Here is a 20,895-nt window from a genome sequence, read left to right on the forward strand (position 1 = left end):
TGTGGTGTTGAGCTTTTCATTGCTGCAAAGGACAAGATGCTTATTTTTAATCTTTCTAAAAGTGAGCATCAGCTTTCTCAAGTGATCTTGACTTCAGTGCCTGGAGTTTTTAACCAAATATACCAAATATCATGGCACTTTTGATTTAAAAAAAGAAAATTGTGAGAGATTGTGGAAATTGCAGATGGAAAACTCAGCTTCCAAAGGGATTTTTTTTAATTGCTCTGAGATAAGGATGCTCTTTATTTTGGGGCTATTGTGAGAAGTGGCTGCTTTCAGCTCTCTCAGGCAGTTGCTACCAAGTGAGCACTCTGGGTAAACATCCCAGCAGAATCAAGGATGGAGATTGCTGGGACAAAGCGGATAATTTAGTGTTTCTTAAGGCTCAGGCAGAGTAAACATTTATGCAGCACTAAAGCCAACAATCAGAAATGTTGTAAAAAATCTCTTCAAGCTCCCAAGTAAACGCTCAATTTCATTTTGGCTGATTAAATGATACTGGCAATATTTCCCTTATCCAATACATGTTAGGAATATAAAGCTGTAATTAAGATGGGGAACCCAAGAAAGGGCAACCGTAGCTTCTTGAGAAAAGTAACACATGCAAATTTTCCTCTGCATATGGAACAGAAATTCATCCCTGGAGATGAAATGGGAACATCGGGTTTGCGTAGAGTGGAAATAATTTAAAATTTGAAATCGGAGTTTGTTTTCATAACCATCTCATTGCTGTTCAGAGCTGGAGAATCAGTGCTGGTAGCTGGCTGCATTCCATTTAATCTTGAATTTCAAACCTGTTTGAAAAGGAATAAACAAAGCCATAATGCTGATTTTAATAGGAGTACAGATAAATATCAAATAGATGCTCTTTGGATGGATTCACTATGAGCACTGGAATTTGTGGTGTTTGCCCATAAACCAGGGTGGCGATGGACAGGCAGCCTGTGGCTTTGCTACCTCCACCACCTCTTGTGCTCCATCCCTCCTCCCTTGTCCCAGAACTGGGCAAAAGTCTTAACCTGATAGGAGAAAAACATTGATAAGGGATTTGTTAATGATTTTTCATTACTCGATTGTGCCAAGAAGTCTTCAGGTGCTTCTCCACCATCCCTTGCATTAAAAGATACCAGCCCTCAGAACTATCCACTGAATATTTTGTGTGTCTTCCCTCCCTCTTCGTCTGTTCCCCTCCCAAATTCCGCATCACCCCGTTGTGGAATCCTGACCTGCAGCAAATGGCACTGATAGATCCAGCTCTTTGCAGCAGGAATGGCCTAACACACCACCCACAGGAGAGGTGTTTGCACAAACCGGCCCCAGGATGCTCGTTTTTGGAAGTTGTTTCGCACCACAGGTGTGGTGGCATCCTGTGTTGCAGAAGCAAATAGGAACCAGTAGATGTGACTTTATTTTTGTATTCTGTGGTTATTTGCTGACTGGGAATATGTGAGTAGAATGGCAAGAATGGGGAATAAAAGGAAAAATTAGGCTGCTTCTCCTTTGCTCTGTGATTTTTTTGGGAATTCCTTTATCATTCTGTTCCCAATTTTAAGGCTGACCTTAAATTGCATCTGCCTCAGAAATAAAACCTTTCTTTCACAAGAAAATGCAGCAAATTTTCTTTTCAAAGGCACCATTTGCCCTTTGCCTTCAATCCTGTGAGCCACCAAAATTGCTTTGCCTCCTGTAGCTGGTGTGTGATGAGGTGGTGTTTCTGTGGTTCCTTTTTCTCTGTTGTAATTATGTTTAGATTTGTAGCTCTGCCTTCCCATTTGTCTCTGTTCCTCTGCACGTGGAATGGGGTATGGATTGTATTTTATAAGTTTTGACACTTTGAAACTTGCCCTGTACTTAGAGTTGAATAGAAATGTTTTGTTCCGGGCTAGCTAAAAAAAGTGATTTAAGAACAGTAGGGTTTTCTTAGGGAAATTTAAAATGCCTGGGTTGGGTTTTATTTGATAGGTTTCCCTGTTATTTGGTTTAATTTGCCTCTTAAAATCCAGCTGTGACTTTCCCTCTGGCCAAATGCCTCTTACTTGCTGTAGCTGCTTGTCAGATCTACCTGCCATCTTCCCTGCCTTGGAAATTGAGAGGTGGGCTGCAAATATTTCATGCAATCACAGAATGGTTTGGGTTGCACGGAACCTTAAAGACCATCCAGTTCCAACCCCTTGCCATGGCCTGGGACACCTTCCTTCTAGACCAGGTTGCTCCAAGACTCATCCAGCCTGGCCCCCTCCCCTTTGCAGGGATGGGGAGTCCACAGCCTCTGTAGGAAGGTGAGATTCCTTCTTGATGAGGGTTTGGGGGAAAGGCTGAGGACTTGGAATAACACTGGTAAGTAGTTGGATTTGACAGCCAGGTATGTGCCAGTACCTAACGCTTGCAGGTATTTAATCTGTTCATTGGGCAGATTATGTGCCTCTTTCAGAACAGGTGATAAACACCCATGCAGTTATTCTGTGAAACTTTTCCTGGTTTAGGAGCGGCAGCACCTGGAAGCTTTGGTTGTGTTCCTAAAGCCGTGTTCTCGTTTCCCAGGATGTTGCGGCTGCGGTTCCTGCCCGTGGCCGCGGGGCTGTCGGCGGTGTCGCGCCGTTACCATGGGACAGCCCCGCACCCCGGGACCCGGCGTAGGCTCGTGGTGGCGGCTTTCCTCGGGACCGCTGCAGTGACAGCGAGTGCCAGATTCCTTTGGCAGAGGTAATATACGGATATCTAATTTCTCTTCTGCCCCTGGTAAGTACCTGCGGCTGGGATTAAGACCTGCAGGAGACTCGGCAAAGCGTTCCTGCTTGTCCTGCTTCTGCTGCATGGGAGGAATGGCTGTGGGTGGTTCCTGATTTGCTGCTGGGGGTGCTCAGGGGTGCCACCACGCTCGGGGCTGGCTGAGGCGTTGTCTCGCACGGGCTCTTTGATGTGGTTTCCTGCCTGATTTCCTCCCTGCCTGGCGGTTTGTGGTGGTGTGAAGAGAGAAACTTTCGCTTTCGCAGGTTCTGATCGAAACAGCGCATCCAGCCGGGATGTGCTCCTCTGGTTTTTTGTGTCTGCTGGCTGCTTCATGTATGAAGTGCAGCAGGGGAGCAGAAGGGGACAGTCCGTCTCTTGGGGGGAAGGTAGCAGCACACGGGGTTTATGTGGATTTTAAGGGTCAGAGCCTTAGGACACCTCCTGGGCTCTGAGGCTCAAAGCTCCTTTCCATAACTGTGGGGAGAAAGGGGATGTTTGGGCTTTCCTGAGGTGACTCTCACTGAACCCTGAGCCTGTGCCATGTATGAAGTAAAACAGGGACTCCCTTCTCTTCTGTCATGTGGGAGCAGTGTGGCACCAGCAGTGTCACTCAAGCATGTGACTGCAATTAGAGTCTAAAAATAAAGTATTTGCTGAAAGCCTCTGTTCTTTTCATGCTTATATTCAGGTGATTTACTGCTGGCTTTCTGCTCACCTGTGGCTAGAAGGCTCTAGTTTTAATGCGGCGGGAGAAAGGTAATGGGAAATGTTCTGGCTGTTCCTGAGAGCTGTCAAAGCTGGCTCTCTGCTAAGAGGAGTTGCTTGCGTGGAGGAAGAACGCTGTGCTCCAGCACAATGCCGTTTTGTGCTGCATTTTGCTAATGCTCTGCGCTGATGCAGTCAGTGCCTCTGAGGGAATGGCCAGGATAACGCCCCTTTTCCAGCAGGGAAGCGAGCGGGGTTTTTCCACTTAAAACCTTATCCTCAGCATGATCATAAAGTCAGTAGGACATCGTGTCCTACCTAAAGCTGTCCCAGAGACGCAGAGTTAATCACTCCCTTCTGTAGTAGGTTCCTCTGCTTTTGAAACCAGCTACATTTTCAGCTGTTGGTGTTGCTTTTATCAGGAGGACGGTGCTTGTGGTAGGTGGAGTGCTGGGTCAGGGATGGATTTCAGAGAGGGATTTTTGGCTCGTGGAGTACTCTGCTGGTCCTTGGGGGCCCTTGGGCACCTTCCTCAGCTGAGACTGCTGATAGAAATCAGTCAAAGGAGACCCAGCTCTCACCAATCTGGAGAGGCTGACTTCCTGTTATTACTTGGTTCGCCTTTCCTTCTTCTTCCTTGTCTCCTTTGTCTTTTGTAAATTTATAAAGCACTAAATAGAATTGTACAGACTTTCAAGTATTCCTTTCCTGTCTGAGCCATGAAATAAATCCTCAGCGTCAGCAACTGTAAAATAAAAGTGCACCCAAGCTTACAATATTAATTACTTGGCATAAAGCTGCTGAATAAAACAAGGAACAAAACTGATAAGTTTGATGTAGAAAACTCCTCGTACTGATATCTGTGGAAGTTTTAAATGGGCTTTCAAGTGGGCATTTTAGCTTCGTTTAGAGTTATAAGGGGTGAAGTGTAAATTTCCTTTGTTCTGAATATGTAAATTAGGTGATCAGTAGAGTTTGAGAGTAGGCGAGGACAGAATGTTTGTAATGACATCCTGAGTTAGTACAGGAAGTAGCAGTAAGTATAATTAATTAGTTCTAACAGGTAAATATGTAAATATTTCTTTACAGTTAAGGCATTAAAGATGCAACAGGTCAGATCAGTTGAAAGTTTTAAGTTTTGTGGGCTAGATAGGTAGAAGATTATGACAGTGTGAAGAAAGACAGGAATTCTCAAGTGGAGACTGTCAGGTGCAGCCTGAAACCTGTGTGTTTCAGGTGGATTCTGTAGGATGTGCTGTGATCAGCAGCAGAAGCCAGTGGCGGGGTAAGGAAGCTCACACAAAGGTAGAGGAGAAATCAAGGAATGAAAAGATACATATGAAAAAATCCCCTGGTTGTATGATGCAAGATAGACTTAATTGTGTGTTCCCTAAGATAGGAGGTGGGTTGGTGGGATGGATCTTTGGTCCATCGCAGGTAAGTGTTGCTCCTGTTGCCTTCCTTGCCCTCCAGGAAGTCCTACTGCCTGCTTTTGGGGGAAGGTATCTCCTCTAAATTATTATACAACAGGAGTAGCTAATGCTGCTCAGTTTTCCTGTGGTGAGGAATGTTTGAGCAGTGCAAATAGCTGAGCTTAGAAGACTAATGAAGTTTACCCTTTCTCAGCAATAACTTAAACTCTGAGGGTTTCCAGCTGGCAAGAGAAGCAATTAAGTATCTGGGCATTGGCATAATGAACTGAATTAATTGAAATTAATCTTGGTGCAGTCATTGGCTACTCTAAATGAGGCACTAATATATGAGAAGTACTAAACCTCACAGTTTGTGGCAAGCTTAATGTTTATAAAAAATATTCTGTTACTGATAGTGGTGTAAAACTTGTACTCTCTTGTTCCTGATACCCGTTTGGAGTGTTAGGAAATGGCTGCAGATCTTTCTTCATGTCACAACCCTTCCTGGCTGAATCTGTGGGCATCTGAAAGCACTTAAATTGGCATTTTGGTGCTGAAGCTTGTTAATCAATATTGAGTGAAATAAGGGAGCAAAGGTACCTTTGGGGGCATAGAGGGACCTCTGTAAGCAGAGTCTTACCAGTTCTCTTCCTGACAGACTGAAAATACTTTGTTAATGCTTCATTTCTTATCCTTCTGTGAATAAATTAGTGGTAAGAAAGAATAAGGTCAAGACACCTGTGTTGCTCTGGAAATTGCTGCCTCCAGCTCTGGGGTCCCCAACATAAGACAGACATGGACTTTGTTGGAGCGAGTCCAGAGGAGGACCCGGAGCTGCTCCCAGGGCTGGAGACCCTCTGCTCTGGAGCCAGGCTGGGAGAGCTGGGGGTGCTCCCCTGGAGAAGAGAAGGATCTGGGGGACCTTAAAGCCCCTTCCAGGGCCTAAAGGTGCTCCGGGAGAGCTGGAGAGGGGCTTGGGACAAGGGATGGCTTCCCATTGCCAGAGGGCAGCGTTAGTTTAGATACTGGGAAGGAATTGTTCCCTGGGAGGGTGGGCAGGCCCTGGCACAGGGTGCCCAGAGCAGCTGGGGCTGCCTCTGGATCCCTGGCAGTGTCCAAGACCAGGCTGGACATTGGGGCTTGGAGCAGCCTGGGACAGTGGGAGGTGTCCCTGCCCATGGCAGGGGGTGGAACTGGAGGAGCTTTAAGGTTCCTTCCAAATTAAACTGTTTCGGGATTCTATAGCTCTGTTTAAGAATGCATTGATTTTTTGCACCAGTGTCCTGGGGGCTTTAGAGTAATTTGCTTAGAATACATTTTTAATGGGAGAATTGCTGGAAATATCTTATGCCAGCTGAAACGGAGACTTTAAAAATCTCTCTTGTAGTAAAACAAAGGAAACCACATAAATCATAGTCAAGAGGAGAGAAACCTGTTTTATAGCTATAGATGTGTCAGGTGCAACTTAACCTAATGTAGGGGAGAAAAGATGAAAAACTGTAGGTATTATCCATGTGAGATTATTTTTATTTTTAGAGCTCTGCTGTGTTTATATGTTGTGGGGTAGAACAAGATCATCTTTAAGGTCCTTTCCAACCCAAACCATTTTGTGATTCTATGATTTTTTAAAATTCTTTGTGAGAGGTGACACACTCAAGGGACTACCCTTGGGATTGCTGTGCTGAGGGTTTTTTCCTAAGACTTCAAGACACATTGATCTGGGAGTGGTGTCTTGAAAGAACACTGGGTTCTCTCCGGTGGCTTTTGGTTTCACACTGGGATTTTTCCATGGACACTGGGGAAGGAAAGGATCAGATCCTGGGGGCACAGCCCTATACCCCACTGTGGTGAGCTCTGTTTGGAAATGAAAGCAGCATCTCCTGGATTAAGAAATACCAGATATATAGCTCACAAGGATATTGGGGTAATGTCAGGATGCCACAGCATGTGTCATTAGTCTGACTGCCTTTGTGAAGTTCTTGCCATAAATTTGCCAGTTTATGTCAGTGTTGAGTATGTGAGAGATGAGGAGGGAAGCAAAGTAGTAAAGAGTTCTGTGAGTAGGGTGATACCCTGAAAAATTGGGTTGTGGCTCTTCATAATCTCTGGTGAGTTTCTTATTAAAGTTTCAGGTAACTATTTTAGTTGCTGAATAAGGTTGAGCTGAGGGTGAGACAGAGCTCCTTGCTGAAGGTTCTCCTGATCCCTGGAGGTAGCCTGTTCTTATGAATGTCATGTCCAAACTTGCTTTTGCATTACAGCTTGAGAGCCCCGAAGTCTTAAGTGGCTTTTAAACCTCACTGGGAGATCTCCAGTTGTTACATACAGGGAGAGCGGCAGCTCTTAGTCAACTGTAGAACACGTGTGTCAGGCAAGATTCCTCCCTCCTGCTTCTGGTTTCGTGGCAGCATCTTTGCTGACTCCTGAGTGTCCAGCTTGTTGTTAGATCTCTTACATTTCCTTCTGAGACTGAACAGCAACTGATAGCTGAGTACTTTGCTACTGCCTTCAGGATTAGAATAGCTGAGCACTGTTATCTCTGGCACAAAGCTCTCTGATTTTTTCATGCTGTTCTGCTTCTGTCATTCAAAGAAGAAAAATACTTTCAAGTGGGGGGGTGTGATTCATTGGAAGACCTGCAACTTGGAGTGTTGTGCCAATGCCTAGTGTGAGTCCCAGGATCCTTCCTGGATTATATACTATGGTTGCATGCGTTTGGCTCTCTTAAAGAATGATTCCCTAAGAGAGAATTTATCATTGCAGGCCTCTGGTAGCTCGGTGTTTTTGGGGAGGATAAGGAACCTAATCTTACACTTGATTGTTGGCTTGCTCCAAGGATTCAAAGGAGATGCTGATAAGTGGGTGGGAAATAGTCTTTGTTTCAAATTCAGTTCACTGGAGGGAAAAACAGTCTGAAGAGATCAGAACGGTTGAAGCATGGCAGTAGGATTCAGGATCCAGGGCAGGCACACTCTGTGGAGAGAGGCTGGTGGCTGGTCTTGGCACACAGTGAAGGGAGGCTTTGTATTTTCATTTCCCTTTTGTGCAGAAGCTGCAGCACCAGGAATTCCATTGGAAAGTTAGCCGTGTCAAAGAGCAGAGGGGAGAGTCTTCACTTGCTGAGTTAAGTCCAGCAGGGTACATATTTCTGGAGCTAGGGGCTTTTTTTTCTCCAGCCATACTCTGACATCTGCATTGAAAGACTTCTTTTGTGTGGGCTGAGTGTGGAAGTTGCAGGTGTTGGAAGCCAAGGATTTCAGCAGAGGGTGGTAAAATTCACAGAGGAGAAGGGGCACGTAGAGTGCTGCTCCTTCAATGGTTATTTCAGTGAGCAGTTTGGCCAGTGGCCTGGAGGTGAGGAAGAGCTCTTGGAAATCTTGCTTGAGGAATAGCCTACAGGCTCTGCCTTTCTCCTCAGAGCTCCTTTTCCTGGATTCTGGGATGGTGATCTGACTGTGGAGCAGAGTTAATTACCTGGATAAACCAGAGGGAGGAAAAAGCTGACTGTATTTAAACAGCCTCCATCTGTATCACTGGAGCAACTGACTTGACAGCCTGATGGATTGAAGGAATGCGTGGGATGTGCTGAAAATGTTTGATTTTTCAATTTCATCTATCCCTTCCCTGGTCTGCTAGCTGTCAGTCAAGCATTACAGGAGCAAATCTTTCCTGATACAGCTATTCTTCAGCATGTTTCATATGGAATAGCTTAGTTGTGGAGATAAGCCATTGATTTCCTATTGCTTTTCTGTCCCCTTTTCCCAAGAGATTTCCTGAGAGCTACTTAAGATGGGTGTCCTGCCTGCACAAGGGCTTTCCATGTCAGTGCTGCTCGTGTAGCCTGAGCTGGTAACAGCATATTCCAGCCTATTGCACAGCTCCTCAAGGATGTGCCAGTGCTGATTGAACTTTCAGGAAAGGCTTCAGCAGAGGTGCCAGTGTGGACTTCATGCTCCAAGAGAGATCAGCTGCCAGACTGTTCCAGGGAAATAATTTCCCTATCTTAAGATTCTTGTGGAGGACCCAGGTTTGGATCCTGTCCCTGAAAGTTTGGTTCAGTGGAGGTCTTAACGATGGTGCTTTGCTGTAAGACTTGCAAACATACATTGGCAAATTGAGATTCAGAGTCTTTTCAGAACGGAAAGTGCATAAAACTCCATTCTTATGTGAAAAGGCAGGATTAATACTGCTCTTCACTGACCACTTGTGTATTTTATTACATCAGACCCCTGTAATGGAGCTGTGTTCTGTCCCACTGTGGACTAGAAACCTCTGAACCCCTATCTGAGCTGATCCCTTCCAACCCAAACCATTCCATAAATCATAAAGTGCTTTCTTCTCGCCAGTACTGTGGAAGGTTTGCAGTTATTTAGCCCATCCCCATCTGTCTTGTACTGCGACTGTCAGTGAATTATTGGATGCTGATAAGGAGAGAGTTGTCTTTTATTCTGGTAGCATTTAATTGAGGGAGCACCTGCCCTCATTTCTTCTTGGGAGCTGATGTGCTGAGATTGCTGCAAGCTGTGGAAGGTGTCCCTGCCCATGGCAGGCGTTTGGAATGAGAGGATCTTTAAGGCCCCTTCCAACCCAAACCCTTCCATGATTCCATGATTTCTGGGGAGACAGACACAGACTCTCTTCTGTTAATATTACATACCACATCTGTGTTTTCCAGGAAACTGGTAGGATGAAGTATGTGTAGCCTTTTGTTTAGAGCTTGGGAGACTTCAAAAATCTTGGTTTGTTTTTGTTTTTCTCCCAAGGCAGCCCTTTTAAAACAAACTCACGCAGCTGTAAATGACTAGGTTCATAGTTCCAGGCAGTACCAAAGTGGCCAAGGAGCAGCACCTGTGTGTAAGCTCCATACCCTGTGATTAGTCCAAAACAAATCACCAGGAATGCAAAGCAAAGGCAGATTTGCCTAAATTATGGGCAGGCTGGAATGTTTCCCTGAGCTCTGTTTCAGTCCTTTAGAAAGAGAAATAATTTTGTCAAACCGTTGGCTTTGCTGCTTGTGACATGTTAACGGATCCTCAGAGATTGTAATTTCACTGATGTTAATGTGATCTGAGCTCTGTCTGATTCTAAACTGCTTTACAAGTAAAGCATGGGAAAGCCAGAGCATTGTTTGGCTTAGGGATTTATCCTGCTTTTTATTTAATCATCCCATTGCCAGTTGCAGTTCTGCGAGTTGCTCCTGACTCTGAGTGACTTGAAGTGTTGAGTCTTGGTCTATGAACGGAGCTGCCTGAAGATCTTTGTATTTGAACAGCAAGGGAAAAGGGGTCCTGTGCTCTGCCAGAGTTTTATTTTCACCTTGAGGATAAACAACTCCAGTTTTGTTGTCACAAATCTTGCAGCACTGGTGTTTAGAAGAGTCATTGGTGGAAGAAGGGGATAAAACAGCCTGTCAGCTGCTGGAGATAGAAAATAAATCAGCTGAGCTGAAACAAAAAGGTGGTTAGTCCTGAGTCCTGCAGTGCTGATGGTAAAACACATTTCTGTCACTTTGTATATCTTTTTGGGGAAGCAGAGGTGGAATTTAGTGCTAGAGGAGGTATGATATGCCCTTCTCCCAGTGTTTCTTGCATGTCTAGTTTTTGGGAGAGGATGTGATAATTCACTGAGTGATTTGGACTGAGAAAACTTACTGTGACCACTAGTCTGGGTTTTGGTGTGGGGTGGAAATTGGATTACAACAGGGGAAGGCACACTGTATTCCAAGGGGGCTTTTGCTTTGCAGCCCTCCCCACTGAACTGTAACCAGTGTTTCACTCGGGTAGAGCCTGGCAGGACCATTTTGTTGCAGCCTTAGCACCACTCAGTCACTTCCTAAAGGGGTGTTTTCTTTCCTGGGACAGGGCCTACGCAGAAGACTCGTCCTCCGTCAGACACGGCCCGAGGGCAGAGCCCGGGGAGAAGGGGAAGCACGAGGAGGAGGAGCAGGAGAGCAGCGGCAGCAGCCAGGGCAGGAGGGCAGTGACATCGTCAGGCGATGAGGAGGTGCCGCAGGAAGGGAAGAAGAAGAAGCGCTCTGGGTTCCGGGACCGCAAGGTACCAAACTTGGGCATCTTGCAAGAGAGAAAACTTGCTCTGTACCTGTCTTTATTTTCTAAGAGACCTCACTGCTTTGGGAACCTACTTTCTTGGCCTGTTGCCATGAGTTTCTGTAGGTTGAAACTTTGTGTTTGGAAAGCACAATATGCTGATCCTCTGAAATGGAGACCTCTTTTCCCACCTCCACTTGGATGTCCAAGATAACCAAGGCTCCTGCTCTGATGGCTGTTAGGATGGTGCATGCAAAGCAGGGAATTGGTGCCAAAGCTTTTAAACCATCTGGGACATTCAGCATGTGTGTCTTGGAGTCCATCTCTTTGCCTGTGAATATACACAGTGAATGTAGGAAGCAGTAGAGGATGAATGTGGAAGGCAGGGTTATAGGAAAGGTGTACTTTAATTCTTCATTTTGTTATTCTGTGCAAATGTAGTTGTTGAAATACAGCCTCAGTCCCTCTTCATGGTTAGTCCTGGCTCTCTCTTGATGCTTCTGGCTGTTTCATTTTGAGATCAAACGCATTTTAAAGAGGAGGAAAACCTGAGTAATAAACTCTATTGTTGGCTTGTGACCTGCCTTCACTCTTGGGAAATTCCAGGAGCCCTGGGCTCCTCAGAACTGACAACTGGCTTGGCACTGTCTGAAACCACTGTTATTAAAGGATGTCCTATAACTGGGAGCTGGCAGACAGCAATATTTTATTTTTTAAGCCCATCTGGATGTCAGTTTTATTGGTCTGTGTTGGATGATGTAATATTGTTGCAGCACCAAAGAGGAGAAAGGAATTGTGTAGAACATCTACTCCCATTTTGTTATGATTTGCTTCTGATAATTATTTTTAAGCCTGTATTCTGGAGGTTGCATCTCATTAGCTGTTGAATTGTGGATGGTCATATATAGTGGCTTAACAGCTTCTCATGAAAAATTAAGAGCTGTTTCCTTTGAAGCTGCTGAATTATGTCAGTTCCTGGTCAGAGTGGATTACACAAATTGAGATTTCAAATGCCTCATGGTATTTGGGGCTCCAAACTCTCTCCTGTTGTGACATGTTGGTGGCAGCTCAGTGAAGTTACATAGTAAGATACTGAGCTGAAATATTCAGAGCTGTCCAGGAATGTGGGTTCTTGGAAGCTGCTACTTTTCCTGGCAGCTGGGTGTCAGGTGCTCTGACAATTCCAGCTCTTGCCAGTACCACTCAAGAAAAGCAGGTTATTGGCTTTTTCCAGTGTCAGCAGATGGAGGCAGGTTGCAAAGAGCAAACTACAGTCCACTTACATCCACACTCTTATTTTTGAATACAGTGAGTGTAAAGATTGATTTTTGTCTGACGTGGCTGCTGGCTGGGGAAGCCAGAGGAAGTTTCTTTAGAGGCAAGGACTGTTGTTCCAGTTGTTAGAGATGTGCCTGTGTTGACCAGCTCTTTCCTTCCCAAACTAGGCAGGGAGGCATATAGCCATAATTTCCAAATAAGACACAAGCCAGGTGTGCCCAAAAGATGGGAATAGTGTGTGGCTTGGATCCCTTCTCATCCCAGTCCACCTTCCTCCGAGAGCAGGAGCTCAGGAGCAGCGATTTCCTTGGGAACAGCCCGGTTCAAGACAGCCCTCATCATCTTTGTGCCAACACAAGCCTTTTCTCTGCAGCCTCGAGACAGAATGTACCTTGTGTGGCCTGAATGCCAATGTTGCAAAGCGCCAATAAAGGCAGGATGTGCCAGCTATTCTCCCAGGTGCCTGCTCCGTGTTTGAGCGGCTCCGCTGTGGGCTCGGTGTTTGATCAGCAGCTGCTGTGGTGAGTCACCTCGGGAGCTGTGTTTGAATGTGGCCAGCTCAGATGGCAGGGGAAGGTGTGCCCCTGCTCCTGGCTCCAAATCAGGGCTGCTCCCAGGATGTGCTGCTCCCCTAATTGTGTCACACCTTGGGGATTCTTGACTCTTCTGCGTGTATAAGAAAACCCCAACAAACATCACCACCCACAGTAAAAACTCTTCCCATAATGAATTGAAAATAGCGTGGGATTTTCCTTGTGAAAAAATTAAGCCTAATTGGAAGTGTTTAACACTTGTTTGTTATCCTAATGTTGCTCTTAATTAAGTTGATGATTAGTGGTGAAGCAATAAATTAAGTTTGACATTGCTGTTTTGGATAGTGATGCAGTGAGAGGGAAGCTGAAACACAAACCACTCTCAGGTGTTGGGACTGTGTGTGGCTGGTTCCCAAGCACGTCTTGTCTGCGCGGTGTGTAGGTCCTGGATGTGTAGGGCAGGAAAGGAAAAAATTACTTGTGTGCCTGCATAGTTTGAAGGCTAATGAGCTGTAATACATGATGGGGGGGGGCGGGCTGATGGGTTAATTAACTTGCTAAAAGTGTTGGCATGCAGCAGCAGGGCTGACTTAGCGAGATGTACTGGCAGTGTTCGGGTCCTGCAGGTATCTTGCCTTGGGATGTGGTGCCGAGCCTTCATTTGGGTGTGTGTCACAGGAGGAAGCACAAAGAAAATGAGTCCTAATTAATTTACCCTGTTAAGATGTGTGCTGTTGCATGGTCAGGGAGGCCCTGGAAGTGCCTTGAGATGTTAATTTAGAGCTTTGTTTTCATGTCTGCATAGGATTTAGGGTTTTTTTCTTTTAACCTGAGGCTTAGCATAAACATTGGCAGTCTCAACAGCATCTTCATTCTTGTAGAGCAACAGGGATTACTTGCTTGTCTTTCTCCTCTAGTACATGCTCTACTAATAAATGCAAAAAAGGGATTTTCCCCTTTGGGTCAGTATCATCTTTCTGGAGGTGCCTGATTATGTGAGGCAGCAGTTCTTGGGGGCAAGATGATAATTTTGGCTGGTCTTCCTTGCATCGAGGACTGGTGTGTACTGGGGAAAGGTGGAGAGGTCAGGAGAGGAGACTTGCCTGGCATGATTTTCTGTGCAGGTTGCTTTGAAGCAGTGCAAAACCCCTCACAAGTGGTGGTTGTCTGCACCCAAATTCGTGGGCTCTTATCTCCACATCTGGGTAGGGACCAGGGCACCCCTGTTATCACCCACTTGATGTTTAGCACCCAGACTTGAATAAGTGAATTTTTTACCATTTGCAACATTTTGGCTGCTCCCTTCTTGACCTGGCTTCGTGTTGCACCCAGCCTTGCAAGTCAGAGGGATGGGCTGTAACATTTGTCAGTTTTTGCCAGCTGATTAGCTCATTAGCAAGAATGATGTAATTGAGTTCAGCTGCAGGCAAAAGGGAAGAAGTGTGGCTGCATTTGCTCCGTTCTTGTAGGGAAACTTGTGGAAGAAGGGAGATTTCAGTTGTGATGAAAGCAGCCTGTGAGATGCTACAAAGCAGTTTAGATTCTACTTTTTTGGTCTAGCTTGTGCATTTTTGTGCTGTAAGCTGAGACAGGAAATGTGGTTTTGAGCCCATGTTGTTAGTAAGCTGTTGCTTTGGAAGTAATACTCTAAATGCTCTAAACATGAGGAGAAAAACACCTGACACCAACAAGACTGACAGTAGCATCTTAGCAGGGCCTTAAAATGGATACAGAGGGAAGAGCCATTGTGGATACAAAGTCAAGTGGGATGAAGTGAAACATGGTCTTACCCACAGAAACATCAGCACTCCTGTCTCTGGTGCAGCAGTGGGGTTGTTGAGTTGTGCCTAGCTGGGTTGAGGGAAAGCGTTTGATAGTGCCTTGCAACAAACTTTTCCACAGGCTTGGAAAATTTGGCTAATGAGTTTTTTTAGCTAGAAAGCAGGCTGTGTTGAGGGGTTGCCATGGTTGGAGGAGTCTGGTCATGGTCTGTGGTGTCTGCTCTTGGCTCCAGTCTGGGGTTTCATACTGTCCGTCGGTTTGTCTTGCTTGAAGGTAAAAATACTGAGCTGCTTCTGGCTGATTAAGCTGGGTGGGGCGTTATTCATGAGATCAGGTCAGGCAGGAGGGAGATGTGGGCCTGTACCCACGAGTGAAAAGATCCCTTTGGCATAAGGAGCTGCCTCCTGCCAGGTGGGAGCAGTAGACAAAGCCAGAAAGAGGTGGGAAAGTGGGTATCATCTTTTGCTGGGACTTGGAGCTTGGCAATAAAGCAATTGCGTGCATTCCAATGCCCTTATCTGTGGAGAACCTTGTGGACTGAAGCAGTAAAAGCGGGATTAGGTTTGTTGATTAGAGGTGCAAAGGGCATAGGGACAAAAACTTTCTCCTGAAGGAGGGAGGGAACTGCCTGTGGTGGTTGATGCGAGGACATGTGAATTAAGGAAAAGCTGTGGTGATGCAGAGACAAGGGGAGAGAATGCTTTAGGTATTGTCATTCTAGATAATGTCATCTGTGGTTGCATTGCTGGAGGTCTGAGCTGGGGCAGATAAAGAGGAGACAGGCTTTGCTTTACCAAAGCCTGGCTTGGGGGATTCAAAGCATTTGGCTTGTTTTATGCCAGAAATAAGAAAAACTAGAGAGGGTGTTTTCTGTCTGATAAACATCAGGCTGAGGAAGTTGTTCAAGTTTAAGGACAAGGCTGAACCAGGACTGAAGCCAGGAGTGATCTACAGCTGCCTTGGCAGTAGCCTTGATCTTGCTTGTTCTCTTGCAGCACATCATCAGTTGGGCTTTTTCCCTCCTGTGGCTCTAGGCCAGCTGCAGGTTTCAAGTATATTATGGATTGTTGAACATGGCATATAATGCAGGAATGAAAAGCTGAAGTAAGGAGGAAAGTTTTCCATGCTAATACATGATGAAGTGTAGGTGTCTGTGCCTTTTTCCACCCTTGTGGCCTTGTGTTGTGATTTTGTTTAGAAAAGCTTTCTATTGTCTTTGATTAATTCCAGCTGTGTGAGGAGAAACTGATTCTAGGTACAAAAAAAATCACTGCTGGCAGAGTTAGGAAAAAGCAGATTGGTAGGGAGGACTGAGTTTCTGGGGAATTCTGCCAATGTGATAGAAAAGAGGAAAAAATGATCTTGGGTGACTGAGCAACCAGCTGTGGTGCCAAGTGATTTTTTCCAGGACTCTGCTTGAAAGTAAAGGTTTCTCCCAGCTTTCCAAGACTTTTTTCTTTTACTTCATATATTAATCACAAGTCAAACCCTTCAACACTGTGGTTAAAATGTTGAGCTGCTTTAGATTCATAAATGTGACGCCAGTGCTTTTTCTTATGCTCATGTTTTTAAAGCACCTTCAGGGATTTTGTGAATTTGTTTTTCTTCTGCCATCATGAAGAGTCTAAATTTATTCATAATAAAGATTTTTAGTGTTTGTTCTTAATCCTGGGACATTAGCAGCTGATATGTCCAATTTTCATGGTTGTTCAAAGGGTTTTTGAAAGGAATAATGCCAAAAGGGTCGAGAGTTGTGTTGTTGCACGCAACTTGTCCTGTGGCAAATCTCTTTGAGGACTTAAGAGTCACTGTGGGGCAGGAACAGTGCCCATCTAATGCTGGCTAAATCTCATTTCCAGGTGATGGAATACGAGAACAGGATCAGAGCCTACTCCACGCCAGACAAAATCTTCAGATACTTTGCCACGCTGAAGGTCATCAACGAGCACGGCGAGTCCGAGGTTTTCATGACCCCGCAGGATTTCGTGAGATCCATCACCCCCAACGAGAAACAGCCGGAGAGTGAGTGGTGTGTGGGTGGTGGTCAGGGGAACTGGTACTCCCCAGTCTCTGCTCACCTGGTCTTTAAACTTCCCAGCTCTGTTTGCCAGGGCTAGAAAGCATCTCCTGAAGCTCTCCTGCTCCAAGCCCAAAATTAGCCTGAGCCCTTTCATGTTTCCAAAATGCTGATGCAATGTAGCAGATCTGGCTGGTGTGAGCCCTTGAAGAGCAGATGGGATGCCTTTCTCCTGTATTTATTAGGGAAAGATTACCTTATACTGGAACATTTCCTAAACCTAGGAAAGGAGGTTGCTTTGGCAAGGACAACCTCAGCAGTAAAGGTTGGTCTCAATGATCTTAGAGGCCTTTTCCAACCTAAAGGGGTTAAGGCAGCTCTGTGTCAGGGTAAGGCTCATCTCTGCCATCTTCAAATTCCCTGTGGATTAAAGACAAACACATCACTTGTGATACGTGGGGGGTTTGGCAATCAACAAGTGGGAGAGTGACACCTTGCTCTTGTCTGGAAAGCTGTGTCCTGAATATTTGGTGTTGGTGGGGTGTCAGGAGGTTTTTGTCTGCATTCCATTTTGGAGGAGATTCACGTTTCTTGGTCTCCCATGTTGCATCTCAAAGAACGAAACAGTCTTTTGTCAAATTACAACTCCCCTTGTCTCTGCAGACATTAATGAAGAACTCCAGCCCCCAAACGTTAGCTTTTTGAGTGTGGGGTTTATGTCCAAATTGTGAAACTGTTTTGATATCTTAGCTGACAGCTGCTAAATAAATACTGTGTACCCTTGTGCTTAGAAAATAACAATATGAAGCGTGTGCAGGAGGGAAGAAAAAATAATCCTGGCATTAGTGTTTGAAGCATGTAGGTGAATTGATATTTAGGTTTCCATCAAGGCCTGGAAATGGCTGTAGTTTCCATGCGAATTAATGGCTGTAGGTTACCATCCTATCTGCAACTTCTTGAACTGCTACTTGGAAAAGCAGTAGCACCTGTCTGGAAGCTTAAAAACTGGAAACATCCTGTGTTTCATTTCAAGACATCTGACTCCTTTTTTAGTTCTTCCACGTGCTTGGTGCATTTTGAGGTGTGTAAAGAAAATAGGTGGAAGAGTGCTTAGCAAACACCTCCTTCAGAGACAAGCAGAGGGGACTAATGGGAAATAATAACTCATCAGTCTTAGCCACTCACTTCCCACTGTATTCCCATGGTTATCCTGGCTGTTGAAATGGCCCCATGAAGCCAGTCACTGCCTTTAAGTGCCTGCAAATGCTGCCAGTCAGTGACACACAGCAGCTTGTAGGGGAAGAAAGTGGCCTTAGGTGCTCTTGGCAAATGGAATGGGATGGAAACTGAGCTTGGGCTGCCCATCAGCAGGCAGAGCAGGAAGGTAGGCATCTCGGATTTTGTTGAGTTGAAAAATCTGTCTTTAGAACTCTTAACGTTGTGGATTTACTTCTAGATGGAGCTGCTCTAGGGTGGTGGTTCCTTATGAGCTCTGTACATCATCACAATCACAGTAAATGGGGTTTTTTAATACATAATGAACAGTAGAAGAATAAAACACTTATTGCTACAATAAAGTCAAACCAGCCATAAATTTGTTCTCCAATATTTTTAAAGCTGGTAGTAAAAAACAAAAGAAAGATGGGTCTGGTTTTCAGATCAGAAATTGAAAACAAAGAGTGCTACCTGCTGGCCAGATGAGTTCTGTGCTTCACACCCTGCTGGTGCTTTTGACTCATAGGATAATTTAGGTTACAGGTTAGTTGGGAAATGCTGGGGCTGCTTTTTCCCTGAGTCACGACTTGGGTGTGCCCTCCACTGGGGCTGGAGCATCCTGCCTTCATCCCAAGGTGTTCCTTGGGGTTGTGATGTAGCCTGGTGTGCTCCTGGGAAACCTCTTTGAGGTAATCCTTCAGTGTGCTCAAGCTGCAGTTCGTAATTTCAGGGAGTAACTTCTTGTAAATGCCTCTGCTGTTTTATGGAGAGAAAACACTGTGGAATATCAGTGATCTGGAGTAATGAGGTAGCTGAGTCCCTGCTGTATTTAAACTGCTCATCTACTGTGAGGTATCGTGTGCCTGATTCATTTTTATGGATTACGTAGGGGAAAGTTTGATTTATTGTCAATAAGTCAGCTTAATTCTAGCCTGTGTTTTGCTAGCTTGGGGAAAATGAATGCCAGTTCCTCAGCTCCTGTAGATTGCTTTCTCTGGTTCAGTCAAACTTCCTGCCACAGCATTCCCAAGTAGGCAAAGCTGTGCTTAAGGAATGACGTGCTCTTGCTGAGCTTGGAATGGTTTGTCAGAAGAAGCCAAAGAATGGCATTAAACTTGAAAGCCGCTTTAAAAAAATAATTTCTTTCTGTGCTATCTGGGAAGTTCAAGTGCCAGGAGAAGCGTGGGTGGTGATTTCTGCTCCCTGCAGTCCTGCATTATTTTTTTTTCCTCCCACATCCTCTTGTACCTGAGAGATAAGTTTGCTCCAAGAGTGGATGGACAGGGATAGATGGCTGTTTCCTACCTGGTGCTTCCTTGGTACCCCAGTCTCAAACCTGCTGAAAATACACTGAAAACCCTCTGGTGCGAAGTGCAAGGGTTCTCTCCGTTTCCCTGAGATTTTCTGGGTCCATTCTGCACTGATTGTTTTCCTGGGGAAAGTGAGAATTTTGGAGCATCCTGGACTAAGAAGGAGCTGTGTCATGTTCAGCCAGTATCAGTTTTCTTATGGCCTTTGCAATAAGGATTGAAAGAAGTAAAAAATATGTCTTACATCTCATCCCAGCATGCTGTAATTGAAGGCAGGTTGTCCCCAAACCAGTCCTGCTCTTCCATCCCTGTATTAACCTTGCTGGTTATCCCAGACTCCTGTCATAGGAAAGATGCATTTCAAGTTTCACCACATAATGAGCAGCAACTCAGATATCTGAGCCCTTGGAAGGTTTTTTGTTTGAGTGTAAGAAACCCCAAACATGCTGCTGAGTGCAGCCAGAAGCAGCAGCTGTGCCCCTGCAGGCTCTGTGCACAGGATGGTGATGGAGGAGAGGAGCCGTGAAGGATGGAGCTGATTCCTGGTGGCTGGATCCGAGTGTACAGCTTGCTTCTCCTGTTAGAAATGGTTTGTTTTCTGTGTCTGAACTTCATGAGAAGCTGAGCACAAGCTGGCTTCTGGAGTGGATTATTTATTATTTTGATTAAAGTTTATGAATACGGATCTGATCTCCTGTAGAACCAGCCAGGAGCTGTGACAAGCACTCATGCGATGGAGAGGGGAGAGCTCCCTGCACTGGTACAGATCCCTAAAGTTACACAAAGTGTTCAACTGGGATATTTAAGACCTAGTAGGAAGCCAGAGATTCTGGGATTCCAGTCCTTCAGGGAGAAGTCTTCAGGAAAAGGATGCCAGTGAGAGGTAACTCAGAGGTACAAGCTGGGGTTCTTTTTTGTGGAATTTTTGTGAAAATACATAATTCCTAGGCAAGAATCATCTTTGAGCCTGTCATGCCTGACATGAGACCCCAGGAAAAGAGCCAAGGAGGAGCGAGAGGTGCATTTACATGTTATGTTTATGTGCTAAAAGTCAAATAAGTGAGGGCTTCCCATCCAGGTGACAGGTTGGTGTGGCTGATCAGGTGTGTTAGGAATGCATGTCTCACAGCAAGACTGACTGGACTGTTGGAGCAGGAGGAGATAGATGAGAACAAGTCCCATGGTCCTTCCTTCCTGGAACAAAACAGTGCTGCACTTGAACACAAGCCCGAGGCTGTTGTCCCCTGAGAAATCTCAGGCAGCTCATTGTTTGCTTGCAGATTACATTTTAGATTCAGAGGGGGAATACTCTGAATACAGCAATCAGAAGCTGGATTACAGCTCTGGAGGGGAAAAGTTGCTCCAGCATTTTCTCCTGCAATAATATGCCTGTGGCATATCACAAGCACAGTTAGCAGGCTCTTCAGTCTTCATAATTAGCCCTTTTATTCATCTGCTGGCAAAAAAAAGAGTCCATGTTATATATTGAGCAGTGGGGGAAAAAGCAGATCATGAGTGAATGTTACCCAAATAACATGAAAAATCTGACAAGGATATCAAGACTGGAAGGAATTGAAAAGGTTTTTCCATCAGTGGGAAGCTGCTGGTGTCCCAGAGGAAATCATGATGGTTTCTAATTGATTTTAACCATGTTCTTGGTGTAATATAATTGTCCTTCTCCTGGAAGCTTGTGTTTTAAATGGTTTTTAGAACTGCTGTCTATAACCTGCTGCCTATGGATTTATTTTTACCAGATAACATGAAGAGTTTAGTGATTGTCTAGATGTTTATCAAGTGTGGTAATTAGCTGGCTTTGAGAAAATCCATGGAAAGTATGTTTTTGTTAATCAATAGGAACATAATAAG

General features: G+C 45.1%; 1 protein-coding gene across 7 annotated transcripts in view; it reads left to right on the forward strand.

The window, feature by feature from the left end:
- Window positions 1–20,895, forward strand: part of MICU1 (mitochondrial calcium uptake 1) — an 84,663-nt gene that overhangs the window by 8,333 nt on the left and 55,435 nt on the right. For 3 of the 7 annotated variants that reach the window (XM_069018904.1, XM_069018906.1, XM_069018905.1), the window contains exons 3-5: window positions 2,542–2,703; window positions 10,709–10,901; window positions 16,347–16,509. In XM_069018904.1, coding sequence (XP_068875005.1) covers window positions 2,543–2,703; window positions 10,709–10,901; window positions 16,347–16,509 — 517 coding nt within the window. In that variant the 5' untranslated portion in view covers window position 2,542. Of the gene's footprint in view, window positions 1–2,541; window positions 2,704–10,708; window positions 10,902–13,270; window positions 13,332–14,649; window positions 14,761–16,346; window positions 16,510–20,895 lie in introns of those variants that run through there. The other 4 variants (XM_069018911.1, XM_069018908.1, XM_069018910.1 and 1 more) reach the window with 4 other exon arrangements.

The sequence above is a fragment of the Aphelocoma coerulescens genome, chromosome 6 (genome assembly GCF_041296385.1).
Source record: "Aphelocoma coerulescens isolate FSJ_1873_10779 chromosome 6, UR_Acoe_1.0, whole genome shotgun sequence".
In the NCBI taxonomy this organism is placed as follows: Eukaryota; Metazoa; Chordata; class Aves; order Passeriformes; family Corvidae; genus Aphelocoma; species Aphelocoma coerulescens.